The 16,712-nt window shown below is 47.3% G+C and overlaps 1 protein-coding gene across 3 annotated transcripts in view; it reads right to left on the bottom strand.

Annotated features, from left to right (window-relative positions):
- Positions 1-15,543, bottom strand: part of CACNA1H (calcium voltage-gated channel subunit alpha1 H) — a 385,850-nt gene extending 370,307 nt beyond the window's left edge. For all 3 annotated transcript variants that reach the window (XM_053365819.1, XM_053365821.1, XM_053365820.1), the window contains exons 1-2: positions 14,845-15,543; positions 10,094-10,409 (exon numbers count right to left, since the gene is read on the bottom strand). In XM_053365819.1, coding sequence (XP_053221794.1) covers positions 10,094-10,394 — 301 coding nt within the window. In that variant the 5' untranslated portion in view covers positions 10,395-10,409; positions 14,845-15,543. The remainder of the gene's footprint in view (positions 1-10,093; positions 10,410-14,844) is intronic.
- Positions 15,544-16,712: the final 1,169 nt, after the last annotated feature.

Genomic DNA, 16,712 nt, shown 5'->3' with positions numbered 1-16,712 from the left:
CTCCGCCCAATCACATGCTCTCCCTTGCTTCTCTCCCACTCCTCTGTCCTCTGAACTCTCTCACCTCCTGCAGCTTCCAGAAACTGGGATCCAGAACCATCGCTGTTTCCAATCATCCGGCTAGCAGCCATGAGTAGACTTTGGGTAGCCACTGTGGCCTTCCGTACACAAACTTATATTATGTATTTATTATGCATTATGCATTATTCCATACACAAACTTATATTAGGCATTCCATACACAAACTATTATATTATATTATATTATATTATATTATATTATATTATATTATATTATATTGTAACCCATCGCACAGCCTCTTCATAAAGCTAGCAAGTTATGGAAGAAGAATATTACTGTTTATTAAATTTGTACACCGCCATTTATATGAAGATCACAGGGCGCATCACAACATAAAAATACAAAATGAGAGCAAAAAAAACACAGTAAGAACAAAACCATTAACTCCCCTCCCACAAACACATTTAAAAGGGGACTGACTGTTAATCAGACCAAAAAACATGTTTGCCTGGCACCTAAAGATACGTAATGAAGACTATTATTATTAGATAGGAGTGTTATTAAAGGGAGCCTGGAGCGGGTAGGGGACAGATTCTTCTTCTTATTATTATTATTCACCTCCCTTTACATTTATATACCCCTTCCTTCTTTTAAACATTGCTTTAAAATTAAAGGTTCATGTTGCCAATGGGGCATCTTGCCCTCTGAAAGTCGGCTGCAATTTGAATATCTACATATAAATCAGCATAGGCATATTTTATGCAAATATGCAGCACGGGCCCTTTTAAGGACTTGGCAATGCCCTTAAAAGAAGCAGAAAGACAACTAGCTGGCAGATATAGAGAGAACTCTGTTTCTAGTTTGTTGGAAGAGAGGATTGCAGCAGGTCAAGCACCTTTCCTTACCCCTTGCAGGAGAAGCTGCATTTATCAAAAACGGCTTGTTACAAATTAGAGGGGGCTCTGCTGTTCTCCTTTCTACCCGCTTCCACCCAAATGAGCATGGGTGCAACTATAGCAGCCAGGGATTCCAGGTCTGGAATTCCAGTTCCATGTTTTCTGGACCACCACACTCCACTTCAGGTTTTCTCGTCCGCCACACTGGGATGCAAAACCACACTTCAAGGAAGCAGGTGGGGCTGTCTTGTTATGGGGGGAAGGGGCAGAGAGTGGGGTTGCAGCTGTTCTGGAAGCCGCTGATCTGGAATCCAGGCCACGGGTGCGGGAACTGCGCCCTGGAATAATGCTTGCATCCCATTTTGGGATTTTAAAGCATGCTTTCCCCCAGGAAGGCTGTGCCTTAGAACCAAAACACATACCCTCAAACATTTTTCCCCCAATGAAAATACGGACATTCTGTTGTACAGTGGTACCTCTGGTTACGTACTTAATTCGTTCCAGAGGTCCGTTCTTAACCTGAAACTGTTCTTAACCTGAAGCACCACTTTAGCTAATGGGGCCTCCCGCTGCTGCCGCGTCACTACCACGCGATTTCTGTTCTCATCCTGAAGCAAAGTTCTTAACCTGAGGTACTATTTCTGGGTTAGCGGAGTCTGTAACCTGAAGCGTATGTAACCTGAGGTACCACTGTACATCAGGGAACTTCTCTCGCATTTGATCTCACCGCACAAATAGCCATCATGTACACATGCACATCAGTGTACCTTGAGCCAATTACAACCTCTCCGCCTCACCTGTTATTAATTGATTGATTGATTGAATTTATATAGCCATAGATCTCAAGGCAGTTCCTACCTCACAGGATTGTTGTAAAGAAAAGAAATGTGTGACAGAAGGGATCGCACTCAACACCTTCCAGAGATAAATGGAACAAAATACAATTTTTGTGGTAACCTGCCTTGAGTCTCTGCCAGAGAAAAAGGTGAAATACTAATACGTACTAAAACTAGAAACTGTGAGAATGGTTAGGAACATAGCAGAGAGTAAATCCTATTAAACTCAGTGGGACCTCTGAACAAAAATGCTTAGGACTGGTGTGTAAGGCTGCACAGTCTTTGCCCAGTGACCTGGGAGTAAGCACCATTGAATACAGTAGGACTTACTTCTGAGTAGAGAGTGTAGGGGTCAATTTGCAATAAAGGAATAAACGCCCCACACGTTTCCTAACAAATGTCTGGCTGCGGAATCATGGCGCTGAAAGAATCAAAAGTGGACTGGTGGTATTTTCCTTCAAAATCTTTAGAAAGTTTTTTGTAGGCCAGCATCAACATTTTCCTTCCTTTAGGGCAGGAATTTTATTTGCAGTAGAAACAGGACCCCGTTTTTATACCTACACACCCACCTCTGTTAATTGTTCTCAGACAGGTGGAAAGGAAGAGAAAAGGGAAAACCAGAAATCGGAAACTGGGAGGGCTTCTGTAATTCCAGGACTGTCCCTGGGAAATCAGGACACTTGGAGGGTATGAAGATGTGATCATCACTGTGGCACAAAGGGGCATGGTCCTTTATCCTTCCAAAATACGGGCTGTGAATGCCAATCTTTCCAGACTTCCCATACCTAATGTGAGGAAGGGGATGGAGAAATGCTCTTATGTTGGAAAGGTTGTAACATTTGGGACATTTGGGTTTAGAGAAAGGTGAGTCAGAGGTGGCCTGAGATCCTATATGGTGTGGACACAGAGAAGCTTTTAGCTGACTAAACATTTGGAAGAATTTTCTGATAATAAGAGCGGTTCAACAGTGGAACAGACTACCTCAGAAGAAGGGAGTCTTTCCTTTGTCGGAGGTTTTAAAACAGAGGTTGACTGGCCATCTGTCGGGATTCTTTAGCTGCGATTCCTGCATTGCATGGTATCTCCGAAAAATTTTACACATCACTTGGGAAGACAGGCGAACTAATGCCGGTGTAATGGAAGAAGCAAAGATCACCAGTGTCGAAGCAATGATTCTCCAACATCAACTTCGTTGGACTGGTCCTGTTGTGCGGATGCCTGATTATCGTCTTCCAAAGCAACTACTCTATTCCGAACTTAAAAATGGAAAGCGTAATGCTGGTGGTCAACAAAAGAGGTTTAAAGACTCTCTCAAGGCAAATCTTTAAAAATGTAGTATAAACACTGACAACTGGGAAACACTTGCCTGCGAGCGCTCCAGTTGGAGAACAGCCTTTACCAAAGGTGTCATGGGCTTTGAAGACGCTCAAACTCAGGACAAAAGGGAGAAACATGCTAGGAGGAAGGCACGCTTGGCAAATCCACACCATGATCAACTCCTGCCCGGAAACCTATGTCCCCACTGTGGAAGGACGGGTGGATCCAGACTTGGCCTCCACAGTCACTTACGGACTCATTCTTAAAACTGTGTTTATGGAAGACAATCTTACTCAGCTACAAGTGATCACAGAAGAAGAAGAAGACGAGGAAGAAGAAGAAGAAGAAGATTGCATGGGGCTGGTCTAAATGACTGTTGGGATCCCTTCCAACTCTTGTATTCCATTCCTTTGGGCCCCAATTACCTCCAAACCTTCGAGAACTAATTCAATTTAAAAGTCTGGCCAGCGTTAGCAACCGGCTAAAGCATGGGGACAACTGAACTCATAAAGCTGACGCAGTCTCTCTCTCCCTCGCTCCCTGCCCCTGATTGCACTTAGTAATGGATTATTATGGGCTGCTGTCTCCGTAGAACACTTCTTCTCCTCGCCGTTGCCAAGGGGAGGCACGGAAGAGCCCGTTTTTAAGACGCACCAAGTTTCATTGCTTAACTAAAGCGAGATCGATAATCACCATATTAATAAATAATGCTCATCAAAATGCTGGCAGGACAGAAGCTGCAAAACGCCTGGCAAGTAGCGAGAGCAGGCGCTGCACGTTTCATGGGGCCAGGATGCCTTGGCTGGAAATTGGAGATGGCTACCTGTGCTGTAAAGCTATTTGAGAAAAGGCAATCCCGGTTCTGGAAGGCGGGAGAGACGAGCTGTACAAGTAGCCTTTCTCAACATAGCTGTTCCCACCACACGTCCCATCAGTGCCGGCCAAAGAGGGCACCACGTAGGAAAAGGCTACTATGGGCTACAGATTTTGGATATAATATTCAGTTAGAATCCTGGGAAAGGTTGTGGAAGGAAGGTATTAACTTTACTGCATGCAGTGCACTTAAAGAAAACGTTATGAAAATGATGTATAGATGGTATTTAACACCGGCTAAACTGGCTAAAATGTGCAAGACAAGAACCAATGAGTGTTGGAAATATAAAGAAAGGGAAGGTATCTTCTTCCACTTGCAAAAAGGTAAAGGCTTTCTGGGAAATGGTATATAATGAGTTAAAGAAAATGTTTAAAAATACTTTTGTTAAAAAAACAGAAGCCTTTTTATTGGGGATAGTGGGTGAAGAGATACCAATGGAAGATAAAAGACTGTTTATGTATGCAACAACTGCGGCAAAAATTCTTTTAGCCCCCAAATGGAAACAAGAAGAAGTACCAATGAAAGAAGAGTGGCAGATGAAGATGGTGGACTTTGCAGAACTGGTGAAGCTGAGAGGAAAAATCCGAAACCAGCAAGATCAAGTATTCCAAAAGGACTGGATTAAATTTATACGATATTTGAAAGATCATTGTAAGCAATTAAGATCACTAGCAGGGTTGTCTGAAGGCTTGTAATGAGAAATATTCTAACTTTCTATATTTATTTAAATTTTGAGTCATTTTGTAATGAGTGTAACTAGAATGGGAAAATGTACATAATACAATGATATAAAGGTTTATTTTGAAAGTCATGAGGCTGGAGGGAAGGAAGTCAATGGGCTCTAAAGAGCCAGGATGGTAAGTGGATAATGATGATGTGAATGTATATAATTGAATGGAAAATAAATAAAAACTATATATATATATATATGGAAAAGGCTACTATGTGTAAATGGGCCCAAATGACATATAACAGGGCTACCACACCATCAGGTGTGGACTCAGTTCTCCAGGTTCTCCTGGCCCCATCCAGGTGGCAGGTGGAGGGTTTGAGCCTACAGGTGGGCGATAATACCTTTAATAATGATGAAAAATGGTTAAGAAGGCCTTCCGTGCAACTTGCGAGCTTCAGGCTGCAAATTGCAGCATGGAGACTCACAGGGAAAGGTCTGCCTGCCTCTTCTCCCTTCTCCCAATTAACTTCCATCTCCAGGGCCCAGCCCAGGACATCACCATGGTCTCCAGTTTGAGCCCTGAAATCTCAGGGCTGGGGATGCTCCTGAATTGGCAACCCTACATACGGTATATATAATGAATAGACCCATGAATGCCACTTCCCTGAATCATAGAATTGCAACCACCTGACCTCTGTTACTGCTTCTTGCCTGCCTTGATGGAGGATAAAGAGGAATGGGTGTGGAAACTAGTGTCCCGGGTAGAGGCAAATGTTAGGTTCATCGCTCCGCCCACTTTTGCCTCTGGCTCCACCCACCACTGGCATGTGATGTCTCCCACCCTCTGGGAAGAAGCCAGTGAGAACCTTGGACTTCAAAAGCTTCCCTTCCCCTGCAGTAGTTGTTTGTTGCTGCACTGGTTGTGGAACTATTAACACGTTGACACTATGTCCTTAATGCATGTTTCCTATGTAAAGCACTTTAAAATCAATAATCCGTAACTGAAATCCACACAGCTTCTGCCTTCCCTAGTGTGGAATTTTAGATTGCGTCCGCCTTGGGGCAGAGGGCTTTTCCTCTCATGGACCTTTTGCAAGGCAGAAAGCACTCGACGGCACTGTTTTAATATAGAGTTGCTCTCCCCATCCTGCAAGCAACAGGAAAGGATTGCTGCTCAGTGGTAGAGCATTCCCTTTGCCTGCAAAAGGTCTGGGTTTGAGTCCTGGCATCTCCAGAAAGAGCTGGGGGAGGGACTCCGGAGAGATGCTGCCAGCCAGTGTTGGCAGCACTAAGCTAGATGGATGCTGGTATAAGGCAGTTTTCTCTGATCCTAGCAGAAGAGACAATGCAAGATGTTGATATGCGTGCCTATATACACTGCAAGCTTGCATCATTCTTATACCATTTTAACTATGGACATTCCCTTGCCCCTGAAGAATCCTGGGAACAGGTGTGTGTTATTGAAGTTGGGAATCATTTCCTTAGCTCAGTCATTCCCAAAATTTTAGTTCCATAAACCCATTTCCTGTGCCCCGCTATGAAACACATTATTCAGAATAGTGGGTTGCACAACCAACTTAGGAAGAAAGCAGCACAATAAAGTTCACAACCGGGAACAGTCAATTGCATGTGCATTCAAAATCCAGTTAAAACTATTTCCTTTAATTAACTTAGCAGAAGTCGTGAACTTCTAGAATCAGGTAGCCATTTACACCTGCAGCGGTCCCCTGCCCCTTAGTGCCCCCTAGCTAATCACACCGCCCGCCCCCAGGGGGCAGTATCACAAAATTGGGGAATCTTAGAGGGTTCTCATGCCCTCTCCAAAGTTACAATCTCCACGGTTTCCTGGGAAGAGGGAATGACCATTGAACTTGCTGAAATCTGCAGCTCAGTTACAGCAAACCAGGTTTAATCTATAATGCAGGGATATCAAACTGGTTTAAATCTCAAGTCCAGCAGGAGGTCCTGGCACCAGTGGTCAGCCAGCTTGGGCATTGGCTGAGAGTTCCAGCAGCAATGAAGGGCCCAACACTGGCCTAACTTGGCTGTGTCACCCTCTCCCCCTTCATCTCCCACTGGTTGGAATTTAGCAGAAGATGGGTACGGTGCCCCCTTTGAACAGAAGCCAAGCTCAGCTCACCCACACCACGGCTGCCTGCCATTTTTGTTTCCCCCAAATGCAATGCCCCCATGATCTATAGTCTGGGGCATGGCTTCCCAAACCACGGTCTGCGAGCTTCATTCAAGTGGCCCTGCGGTTTGCCCATGGATTTGTGGCTGAAGACGGAAGACAGCACGTCCATCACATTGCAGATTTCCTATTGATTTTTAAATGCATTTTTATGGCTGCTTTCATTCCTTAAATTGTATTTTATTACATTAGCAATTCTAATTGTAACGTGATAACGAAATAAAAGAAGGAATGAAAACACAATTAAAAATCATACAGTATCTAGCACAGCACATTACAATTTGCTACGAGAAGCAGGGAAATCATTAAGGGGTCTGCTGGGACTGTCAGCATTTTTTTCCCAGCGGTCTGGGGAAGAAGAAGAAGAAAGGTTAAGAACCATTTGTCTGGGGTCCAACCTGCACCAGCAAATGGACAATGTGGGGCTCACTGACAGTGCCAATGGGCTCCTTGGCTGTTGTGCAATGGGGCTCAGTGTCTGCACCAATCAGCTGTAACCATCTAGAGTAGCCTTTCTCAACCTGTGGGTCCCCAGATGTTGTTGGACTACAACTCCCATCACCCCTAGCTAGCAAGGCCAGAGCTCAGGGATGATGGGAGTTGTAGTCCAACAACATCTGGGGACTCACAGGTTGAGAGCCGCTGACCTAGAGGCTCCCGGCTCCCCACATCTACAGGGCTACAGGGAACAATGACCAGACTTTGTCTAGCATCAACACATTCACAACCCAAGCAAAGCAACTCCCCCAAGCAAAGCACGGACTCTAGCCAGCCTTGTCCCAGTATGAGATCCAGCCTCTTCATAGCATTCACCTTCTGAAAGATCACATTTTCTTGGGGTTTTATGGAAGCACACCCTGGTATCAGCTATGTAAACTGGGAGAAGCAAAGCTCATCCCTCGCTCTCCTGAGATGCAGTTCATCCCATCTGAATTAAAAGCCCCAAGCCGCAGCCGTGCCATCAGGTCAAAAGCTAATCCCCTTGCAAATATATATATTATTTTCTGGCCCGTGAATCAACCAGCATCTCCTAAGCCCTCTTACATAAACTGTTGAAGGGTCCCCTGCTGTTCTCCGTCTCCCCTGAGCTTTTTGCAACAGCCGAAAACTTCACTGTGATTTGACATGGCGGTAAATGGATTCCTACTTAGCCGGACCCAGAATTCCACCTCGCCATTCCTATCAATGCCACCTATCCACCCTCAAATTATTATTATCAGCAGCAGCAGTGCAAACAAAACCTGCCAGCTGGTCCCAGGGTGGGTTACGGCACTTTTAAAATTTAGAATTAAAAACAGTCAAAATATTACATTCATTAAAATAGAACGGCCCCGGAAAGCATACGTCTCAGATGTCCCGGGCCAGGATAAAGAGATGTGTCTTCAGCATTCATTGAATGTGGCATAGTGAAGAAGCCAGATGCACTTCTGTGGAGAAGGAGTTCCACGATTTAGGGGCTGCCACAGAGAAGGCCCTCTCGCGGACCACCACCACCCTGAGCTCCTGGGGGAGGTGGACCTGCCCTCTGTTGGTCTTAGCAACTGGGAAGGTCTGTAGGGATGCCTAAAATCACCTCCCCTTTTCAGCCTAGCCCTCCTCCAGGTGCTTCCAGGCTCTCATTATTTCAGGGTGGGATTCGCCTGCACACTGACAAATTCACTTGATCTTGCGCAACAAACCTGCTTCCCCAAATGAGGAAAAGAGTGATGGGGGGAAATGGACCGGAAAGCATTGGTGCAACATCATCTAATCTCCCTGTAAACAAATCGGAAGGAATGCTCAACAGACAGGATGCCTGGAAGAGCCTTCTGATTCAACGCAGTTCCATCATCCCATTTCCCGGCAGAAACAACTTGATTTTCAGGATATGTTAAGACAGAAATTGAGGATTGCTTGAGCTCGTCTTTTCGATGTCAGGATGCACTCTTTTTAGGTATTTACAGGTGTGTCAAAATGTCAACACCTAGTTAAACACAACTGAAAAGTAGCTCAGAGATACCATCTACAGTTGGGGTCCCCAATGTCGTTACCTATGGGCATTACAGCACCCCAAAACACCCTCCTGGATACCCACCAAGACTCATTGCTCTTTCCATTCCTTTAAAAATGAGGGGCTTATTGGCAGTTGGGATGGTGGTCCCTGGCTTCTTCTACTTTTTATTGGAGTTTTGTTTGGGGTAGGTGTTTTGTCTGGGTGATTTGGGTTTTCTTGGGGGGGGGTGTTGTTCTGATCATTGCTAGTTTTTCCTCCTGTAAAATGGGCATTTTGTGGCACACAGAGCAGTTTCCTAGATTTCCAGATGTGTCTCCAGGTTGGAAACCCTTGCCCGGGAGTGGAAAAGACCACACCACTAAGAGAAAGGTCAGCCTATTTGGAATCACCCAAAGATATCTGCTGAGTGTGAACCCAAGTTGTGTGTGTCAGGTTGTCTCAGTGGGAAAGGTGAGAAGCAGAGTTCACGTCACCAGTTTTCGTGGAGGTCCATCTCCATCAAGAACCTCCTAAAATGTGCCAGGTACTCAACATGGGAACAACTGCTTAGAAATTGGTATCTGAGTTTGGGTTTTTATTTCCCTTTCCTTCCTGTTCCCTTGAGTGTGTGTGTTGTTTTTTTAGATTGCAAGCCTGCAAGTAGGGACTGTTTTGTTTTGACTGTGTGTAAACCATTATGGGAATAATATTGGCCGAAGAGCAGCTTACAGATGCACTAGAGAAATAAATACCTTAAAAATGCATTAACCCAAAACATGAAATTTCTCTTTGCTTGCATGGACCAGTCACTGAAACCAACACTGGATTGGGCAAGACCAAGCAGAAACAGTTAAATTCGCTGTGACAAAAATTGCTGCATGCCCAACAACTAGATGAGGTAGGTAGGACACCACTAGACTCAGCCTCAACTGGGTCACCAAAGCCACCTCCTCTAGGTTCTCCTCCACAACACAAGATCAACCAACATCTCTTTCAACCATGAACCCTTGCAGCATACAGCCTTGTTAAAGAAGTCTCATTTCCTCAACTTCTGGTTCCAGATTCAGAGAACTAAGCTGCACCAGAAAAACAACAACCCAAACTGTCCACAAGGCTATTCCAAGTCGAGAGCAAGCTCAAAACTATGGACCCATCAGGAGATGTGAAAACGGTCAACCAAAACAACCATCACCCAAGACGTCTTCTCAAATCCAGCACCCAAAACCAAGAAGGCAAAAAGTTGACGGGACTCCGGAAAACCACACACCAAACCACCAAACTGACATCACCCGGTTCAGGAGAGAAAGGATATGGGTTACAGACCAGTTTGAGACACCAGCTTCGTGGGCGAGTTGTCTGGTGAAGGCAGAAGAAGACAGTGGAGGCCAGTGCAGGGTAAGGGACCTGGTTCTCTCCCTCGTGGGCTGGATCCCGGGTGGATGATCCTGCCGAAGCCAGACTGTCCTGGATGGATTTACAAGCACTGAGGGTGTCCTCATCTTTCTCCTCCCCTGGCTGGGATGCCTTGCCGGTGGCTGCGCCGGAAGCTATGGGGACTTGCACCTCGTCGCTCGTCAGGGGCTGGAAAGGTTCTCTTCTCTCGCCATCAGTCATGATAGCAGCCGACACCTGGAGATGGTGGAGGACGAAAGAGTTAGGTGAAGAAGAAGGGGTGAGCTCTTGGGGAAGGGCAGACAACAACGAAGGGAGGCATTGTTTTGGAAAGAATGTAAGAAGAGCCTCCTGGATCAGGCCATCTAGTATAGCGTCCTGTTCTCAAAGAGGCCAACCAAATACCTGTGGGAAACCCGAAAGCAGGATTCAAGCACAAGAGCATGTTCCCCTCCTGTGGTTTCCAGGAACTGGCATTCAGAAGCATTGCTGATTCCAGCCGCAGAGGCTGGGCATAGCCATCCTGACTTAGCATCCATCAGTAGCTCTTTCCTCCATGAATCTGTCTCTTTTCCAGCAATAGGTTGGTAGCCATGACTGCCTCCTGTCAGAGGGAGTTCCACAGCTTAGTTTCTGCTAAAAAAGGGGGGAAAGTACTTTTCTTTTCTAGTGTAATGAGAGTGGGAGGGGGACTTTTCTCCACCCACTTTCCCCACGACATGCATAATTTTTATAAGCTTCCAACAGATTGCTTCTGGATCAATGCAGGAATCTCAAGCAATAAATATAAAATATTGAGCCCCAAAGGGACCTCAGGGTCATCTAGTCTGACCCCGTTGTTGTTGTTACTGTAGTAGTAGTAGTACTCTTAGCACTATTATATATGATGTTTGCCACTCTGAGCCCTGCTTTGACTGGGGAGGGTGGGACATAAATAAAATTTGTTATTGTTATTGTTACTGTCGTAGTAGTATTATTAGTACTATTATGTATAATGTTAGCTGCTCTGAGCCCTGCTTTGGCCGGGGAGAGTGGGATATAAATATTATTATTATTATTATTATTATTATTATTAAGTCCAACCCCCCCCCTAATTCTGCTCTTTACCTCGGAGAACAAAATGTCCTCCGCCAGCCCTGTCAGACAGCAACGGCCAGAATAAAGGCAGATGCAAATTTAAGGAACCCCAGCCTGGTGACGTGGTTGGAGTGTTGGACTAGGACCTGGGCGACCACAGTTTGAATCCCTGCTCAGCCTGAAAAACTCACCGGGTGACCTTGGGCAAGTCACCAACTCTCAGCCTAACCTAGGCAAGCACGGTTACTTGGGAGTGATCCCCCTAGAACTTTGAGAGACTTCAGAAACTGCATCTTTCGTTGGTCACACAATGTAATTTTTCTTTTCTTTTTTCTTTTGCAGAAGCAGTCAACGGAGGGCTCCATTTTGGATCCAAGCCATGAGAGAGAGGTCTAACTCTTTCCCCAAATACATTACACCCCCTACGACTTGCTCCCCAAGCTGTTTTTAAACTGCAGATGGAAAAACATGCAGGCAGGCTTACATTTTAAAGCCCACATTTTCTGCCCCCCCCCCGTGGCTGATAGGAGCTCCACAGTGATGTTATTGATCTGAACCGAAATGTGGGGGTGGGTAAGGATAAGAGCCCCCCTCACTTCTGCCACACAGTGGCCCCGACTCAAACCAAGGCACACTTTTACAAAAAAATTATATAAATTTAAATCGTGAACTTCTAACACAGAGCTCTCACGCAATGCCCAATTCGGCCCTTACTTCTGAGTAAACATGCATATGACTGGCTGCAGGTCTGGCAAAAGTCTCGTCTGTTGTTTTGGGGGCAGGGGATCTGCCTTCAAATCTCTCCCATCAAATGTAAATAGCTGTCTGTCTGTCTCCACCTGAAATTTCTCAGGAGGGTGTGTATATGTGTGCATGAGTGAGTGTTTTGAAAATCCCTGAAGCAGAGGTGAAACCAAGCAGGAATAAAGAAATAGGAAAAAGGAAGTAACAGCTGGGGAGGGGACGCACGTTTTCATTCATACATGAAGACAAATCGCTCCTTTTCTTGAACCAGCCCAGGCCGGCTGGTCCATGAGGCAGGCTGAGGCGGGTGCCTCAGGTGGCCAAACCCAAGGGGCACCTCTGTGGGTGCCCTCTTCCCGAGGATGCCAGAGAAGCAGCCCTCACAAGATCTCACTGGAACGCAGAAGTTACGCTACGTGACCCCAGTAAGTCGAGCAGTGAGGGGGGCAGGTCAAACCTCAGGCAGCAAAATTGGATGAGCCGCCCCTGGCATTCAATGTGGGTTTACAGGGGCAGCAATGGGCACCACTAGCTTCTCTCCCACATCCATTGCCCCATATTCAGAGTACAGTGGTACCTCGGGTTAAGTACTTAATTCGTTCCGGAGGTCCGTTCTGAAAGAGTTCTTAACCTGAAGCACCACTTTAGCTAATGGGACCTCCTGCTGCTGCTGTGCTGCCGGAGCACGATTTCTGTTCTCATCCTGAAGCAAAGTTCTTAACCCGAGGTAATATTTCTGGGTTAGCTAGGTCTGTAACCTGAAGCGTATGTAACCCGAGGTACCACTGTAATCAAGTTGGGGCAACAATGTCCAGTTTTTGTTTAGCTTTCCATGTGAAGTCGCAGTTGAAGGGTAAAAGGAACACAGAATAACTCCACATAAAGTGTGTTATGTTCATGAGAGAGGCGTCAGCGTAAGGAATTGGGAAAAGAGAGGTGTGAATGGGATAAATAAGAAAGAGCCCTGCAGGATCAAACCAAAGCTTTTGTTCTGTTCTAGTCCTTCATCCTAACCTAAGCAGGACATAACGGAGCACAGCCTTTCCCTCCTGCATATTGCCACCAACTTGTTTTCAGAGGTAGAGTGCCTCTAGCTATGGAGGCTTCATTTTGCTACCATGGCTGAGGGATCTATGAAGGAAGAAGAAGAAGAAGAAGAAGAAGAAGAAGAAGAAGAAGAAGAAGACTGGTTTCTCAATGGCTATCAAGCTCCCTTCTTTTCAAGCCATAGCTCAGCGGCAAACATCTGCTGATGGAACTTAGGAGGAACTCTGGTATGAAATCCTACAGAGTCAGTGCAGACAGTGTACACTGCTAGTCAGTGTAGACAATGGTGAGCAGTATGCAGCAGTGGCACGACTCACTTTAAGGCCGTTCCCTTTGTTCCTGTCTTGTGGCAGTGAGTTCCGCAAGTTAACATTGCCCAATGTGAAGGAAGACCGCCTTGAATCTACTACCTGTCAATGCCCTCTAGTTTTCTGAGAAGAAGGGAAGGGAAGGGAAGAATGAACCAAAGGAAGCAGAAAGTTAAGAAGAATTAAGAGGAATGGGTACAAATTATCCTTAGTATTGCTTACTTGCTGTAGCACTACTGAGATATACATGGTTGCTTAAAAATGGATGGGTCCCTGCCACAAACAGAGCTTTTTGGGTAAGATACTTTGGTTACATCCAACTAAATCCTACTCAGCGTAGATCCTTTGAAATGAATGGTTGGCGTTTTCTTTCATTCGAGTGGGTCTACTCTGAGTAGGGCTGGTGGTGTAAATTTCCATAGCGGGAGGAGGGGCAAGAAAGGCAAAGTAGGGTTGACGGCGAGCAAACGTGACAAGGAACTCAGAAATCGCTCTCCAAAGGTGGCCTTGCAGGGCGAGAAAGGGTTAGCGAGACAGGAAAGAGTTAAGTGGGGGAGATGTGGAAAGATGGGGGGGGGGGTCAGAGAGAGAGAGTTAAATAGAAGCAGCAGAAGAGGAGAAAGAGAGAGAGGAAAGAGTTAAACCAGGCAGGCAAAACCTGAAGGTGGAATAGAAAGAAAAAGGGTGGAGAACGAGAGAGAGATCCACGAGCTTCATTGTTCTCTCGCTCTCCGCAAGCGACCTCGGGTGGGTCTCTCCAAGCGGCAGCTTCGCCGCTGCTCCACGCGGACCATTTGGGGGTGGGGGAGGACGCGTGTCTCTCCCCCCCACCTGCATGGTCTAAGTGGGGGAGGAGTGAGATATCTGTATCTATATATGTTCAAAAATAATTCAATAAATTCAATAAAAGGGGAATGTGGGAAAAGGTGAGGTTGTCCCCAGAAGCCAGGCGGAGACGCACATTTCTCAAAGGGAAGGCGAGAAAGAGGAGAGGGGTCGATGGATAGCGAAAGAATGTGAGGCACCTTGTGTCTGTCCCCGCTCCCCAATCTTGGGCTTCTAGTTTCTGAAAGAAGTGAGGGGTGAAGGGGCGAAACGAGAGACGGGATGGATATTTGGGGGGGGGGGAGGGAGAGAGGGAGATGCGCTTGCCACAAAGTCATTGTTCAAACGCCTCGCATGGCGAGTGGGAATCGAAGGGGTTGGGAAGAGCTGGGCGGTTCAACCTCCCGGCTCGCTCTCGGAATCTGGACCCGTTTACTCGGAAGTAAGCCCCTCACCTACCCAGCCTCCAAGTTCCAGTATCCTCTTGCGCGCACGCTGCCTCGGAGAGAGCGGAAGTATGCCCTGTTGGAACTCTGCGGGGGTATACTCCCGAGTAAATGTGAAGAGGATCGGGGCCCAAAAAGGCTTTGGGGAGAGGGAGAGGCTGCCTGGACACTTCTCCCCCCATCCCCCACTCTGACAGGGACTCGGGGAGGGAGGTGTCGCCTTACCTTAGTTTCACGGACCTCTGTCTTCCCACACGCATAGCCGTCTCTTTTGCCGTTCACATCCGACCAGGCAGCAAAAATCTACTTCCAAGGACTCCGAGCGGAGAGCGGCAGGATTCCCCCCTCCTCGCTCTCGCTCTCTCTCCACCTCCCCTGGGGATAGGAGGTCTCCAGCAATGTCAATCCCACGAGCAGCTCCGGGGAGAGGGAGAGGTGGGTGGGTGCCCTGAGAGAGGGTCAGGGAAGGAAGCCACTCATCCTCGGTGCCCGAAGCATGCCTTATCTCTTTCCTCTTCCCACCCGCAAGGAGACCCCACCTCTCCTTTTTTGGGGGGGGGGCTTCTCTTTACCCTCCTCTGATCCCCCCAGGAAGGATGTAAAACCGTTCTTCTTCCAAATTGGCTCCGGTCCCCTTTGCACCAAGAATTGGAGCGGAGGGGTGCGATGGGTGAGGGACGCAGTCAGTTCCACCAAATCGTTTGCAGAAGGGTAAAAAGAAGATATATATATATATATATAAAATAGAGATATAGAGATATAGATGTGAGCTAGAGAGAGAGAAAGAGAGAAAAGAACCACACGGCGCCGAAGAGCGCTTCGCCTTTGCGCACACGGGAAACTTCAGACTTCACCGAGGGGAGGGGAGGGAAAAGGGGGTGGAGAGAAAGCGAGAAAGGGGGTGGGGAGCCCGGAGAGCGGCTGGAAGCAGAGCCACGCGAGCGAGCCGAGAGAGGGAGAGGGAGAAAGGGCTCCCACCCAGCTGAGCGGCAGCGGCGGGATGCCGAACCGTGCGCTTTGGAGAGAGCTCCATGCGTAAAAGTACCCCGGGCGCATGGCCCAGAAGAGCCCAAGAGTGGCCGGTCTTCAGGACTCGCCGCCGCTTTGGAGAGGCGGTGTGCGCCGACCTCAGTGCGTATAATGATAAAGGAAATGGACTGTGGGGGCTGAAGGAGGGTGGGGTTGCACGGTTCCCCCCCGCCTCAGTTCTTTCTGTCCTCAAACTGCTGCTAAATGCTCTACCCCGCCCCCATTACGCTTTCGCTCCCTTCGCTTCCTTTGTTCTCTCTTGCAACTGGCGCTACCCAAGGTGGCTGTGCGTTGAAGGTCACTCTGCGAACGGTTCAGAAGTTCAGCTGTTCTGCGGGGAGGGGGGATAACCCATTCCAGGTGGGCACACGGTCTCCGGAAAGGGATAGGATGGGAAGGTTGGGGGAGTTTCGGGGACCACCGCTAGATAATCCACAGCCTCTCCCTCTTCCCTGGGTGGGGTTCATATAGCAAGGCTGCTGGAGGGAGGAGGGGAAGGTGGGGGATAACTCCGGCGCCCATCTCCGCTGAGGACCGCAAAGCTGCCCACGTTTACGTTGTCCCGCTTCCCCTCCACACGCTCCTGAAATCGCAGGACTTGGAATTCCCAACGCGCGGGAATGCAAAGCGAGCGTGGTGAGGTTCCATTAGAGGCTGAATCAGACAAGGATTCCGAAGAGGAAAAGGCTCCCACTCTCCTCCCATGAAGTCGTATTTTTAACCCCAAACTCACTGCTCATCTCCTGCATTTTTGACATTTTCGCATCTGGAAAAGGAAACCCAATATTCTCTACCCTCCCAGCCACCTACAAAAAAGTAGGTCACCTTAATGATTCCACGGAGTTACTGTAAATCAGTCTCTGCCAATTCTGCTGCCCTCGAGATGTTTTGGACCACAATCCCCACCCACCCAAAGCAGCTGTTTTAGGCCAAAACATCTGGAAGGTACCAGGTTGGCACCAGCTGCTGTCAACTGTGCTCATTCCCCATCCTTAATGATTTAGAGATTCAGATACTTCAGAGCCAGCCTTACATGATGAAGCAGTTTTTGGTAACCCACATTT

Source organism: Podarcis raffonei, chromosome 14 (assembly GCF_027172205.1).
Source record: "Podarcis raffonei isolate rPodRaf1 chromosome 14, rPodRaf1.pri, whole genome shotgun sequence".
In the NCBI taxonomy this organism is placed as follows: Eukaryota; Metazoa; Chordata; class Lepidosauria; order Squamata; family Lacertidae; genus Podarcis; species Podarcis raffonei.
This window is presented reverse-complemented; position numbering and strand designations above follow the sequence as displayed.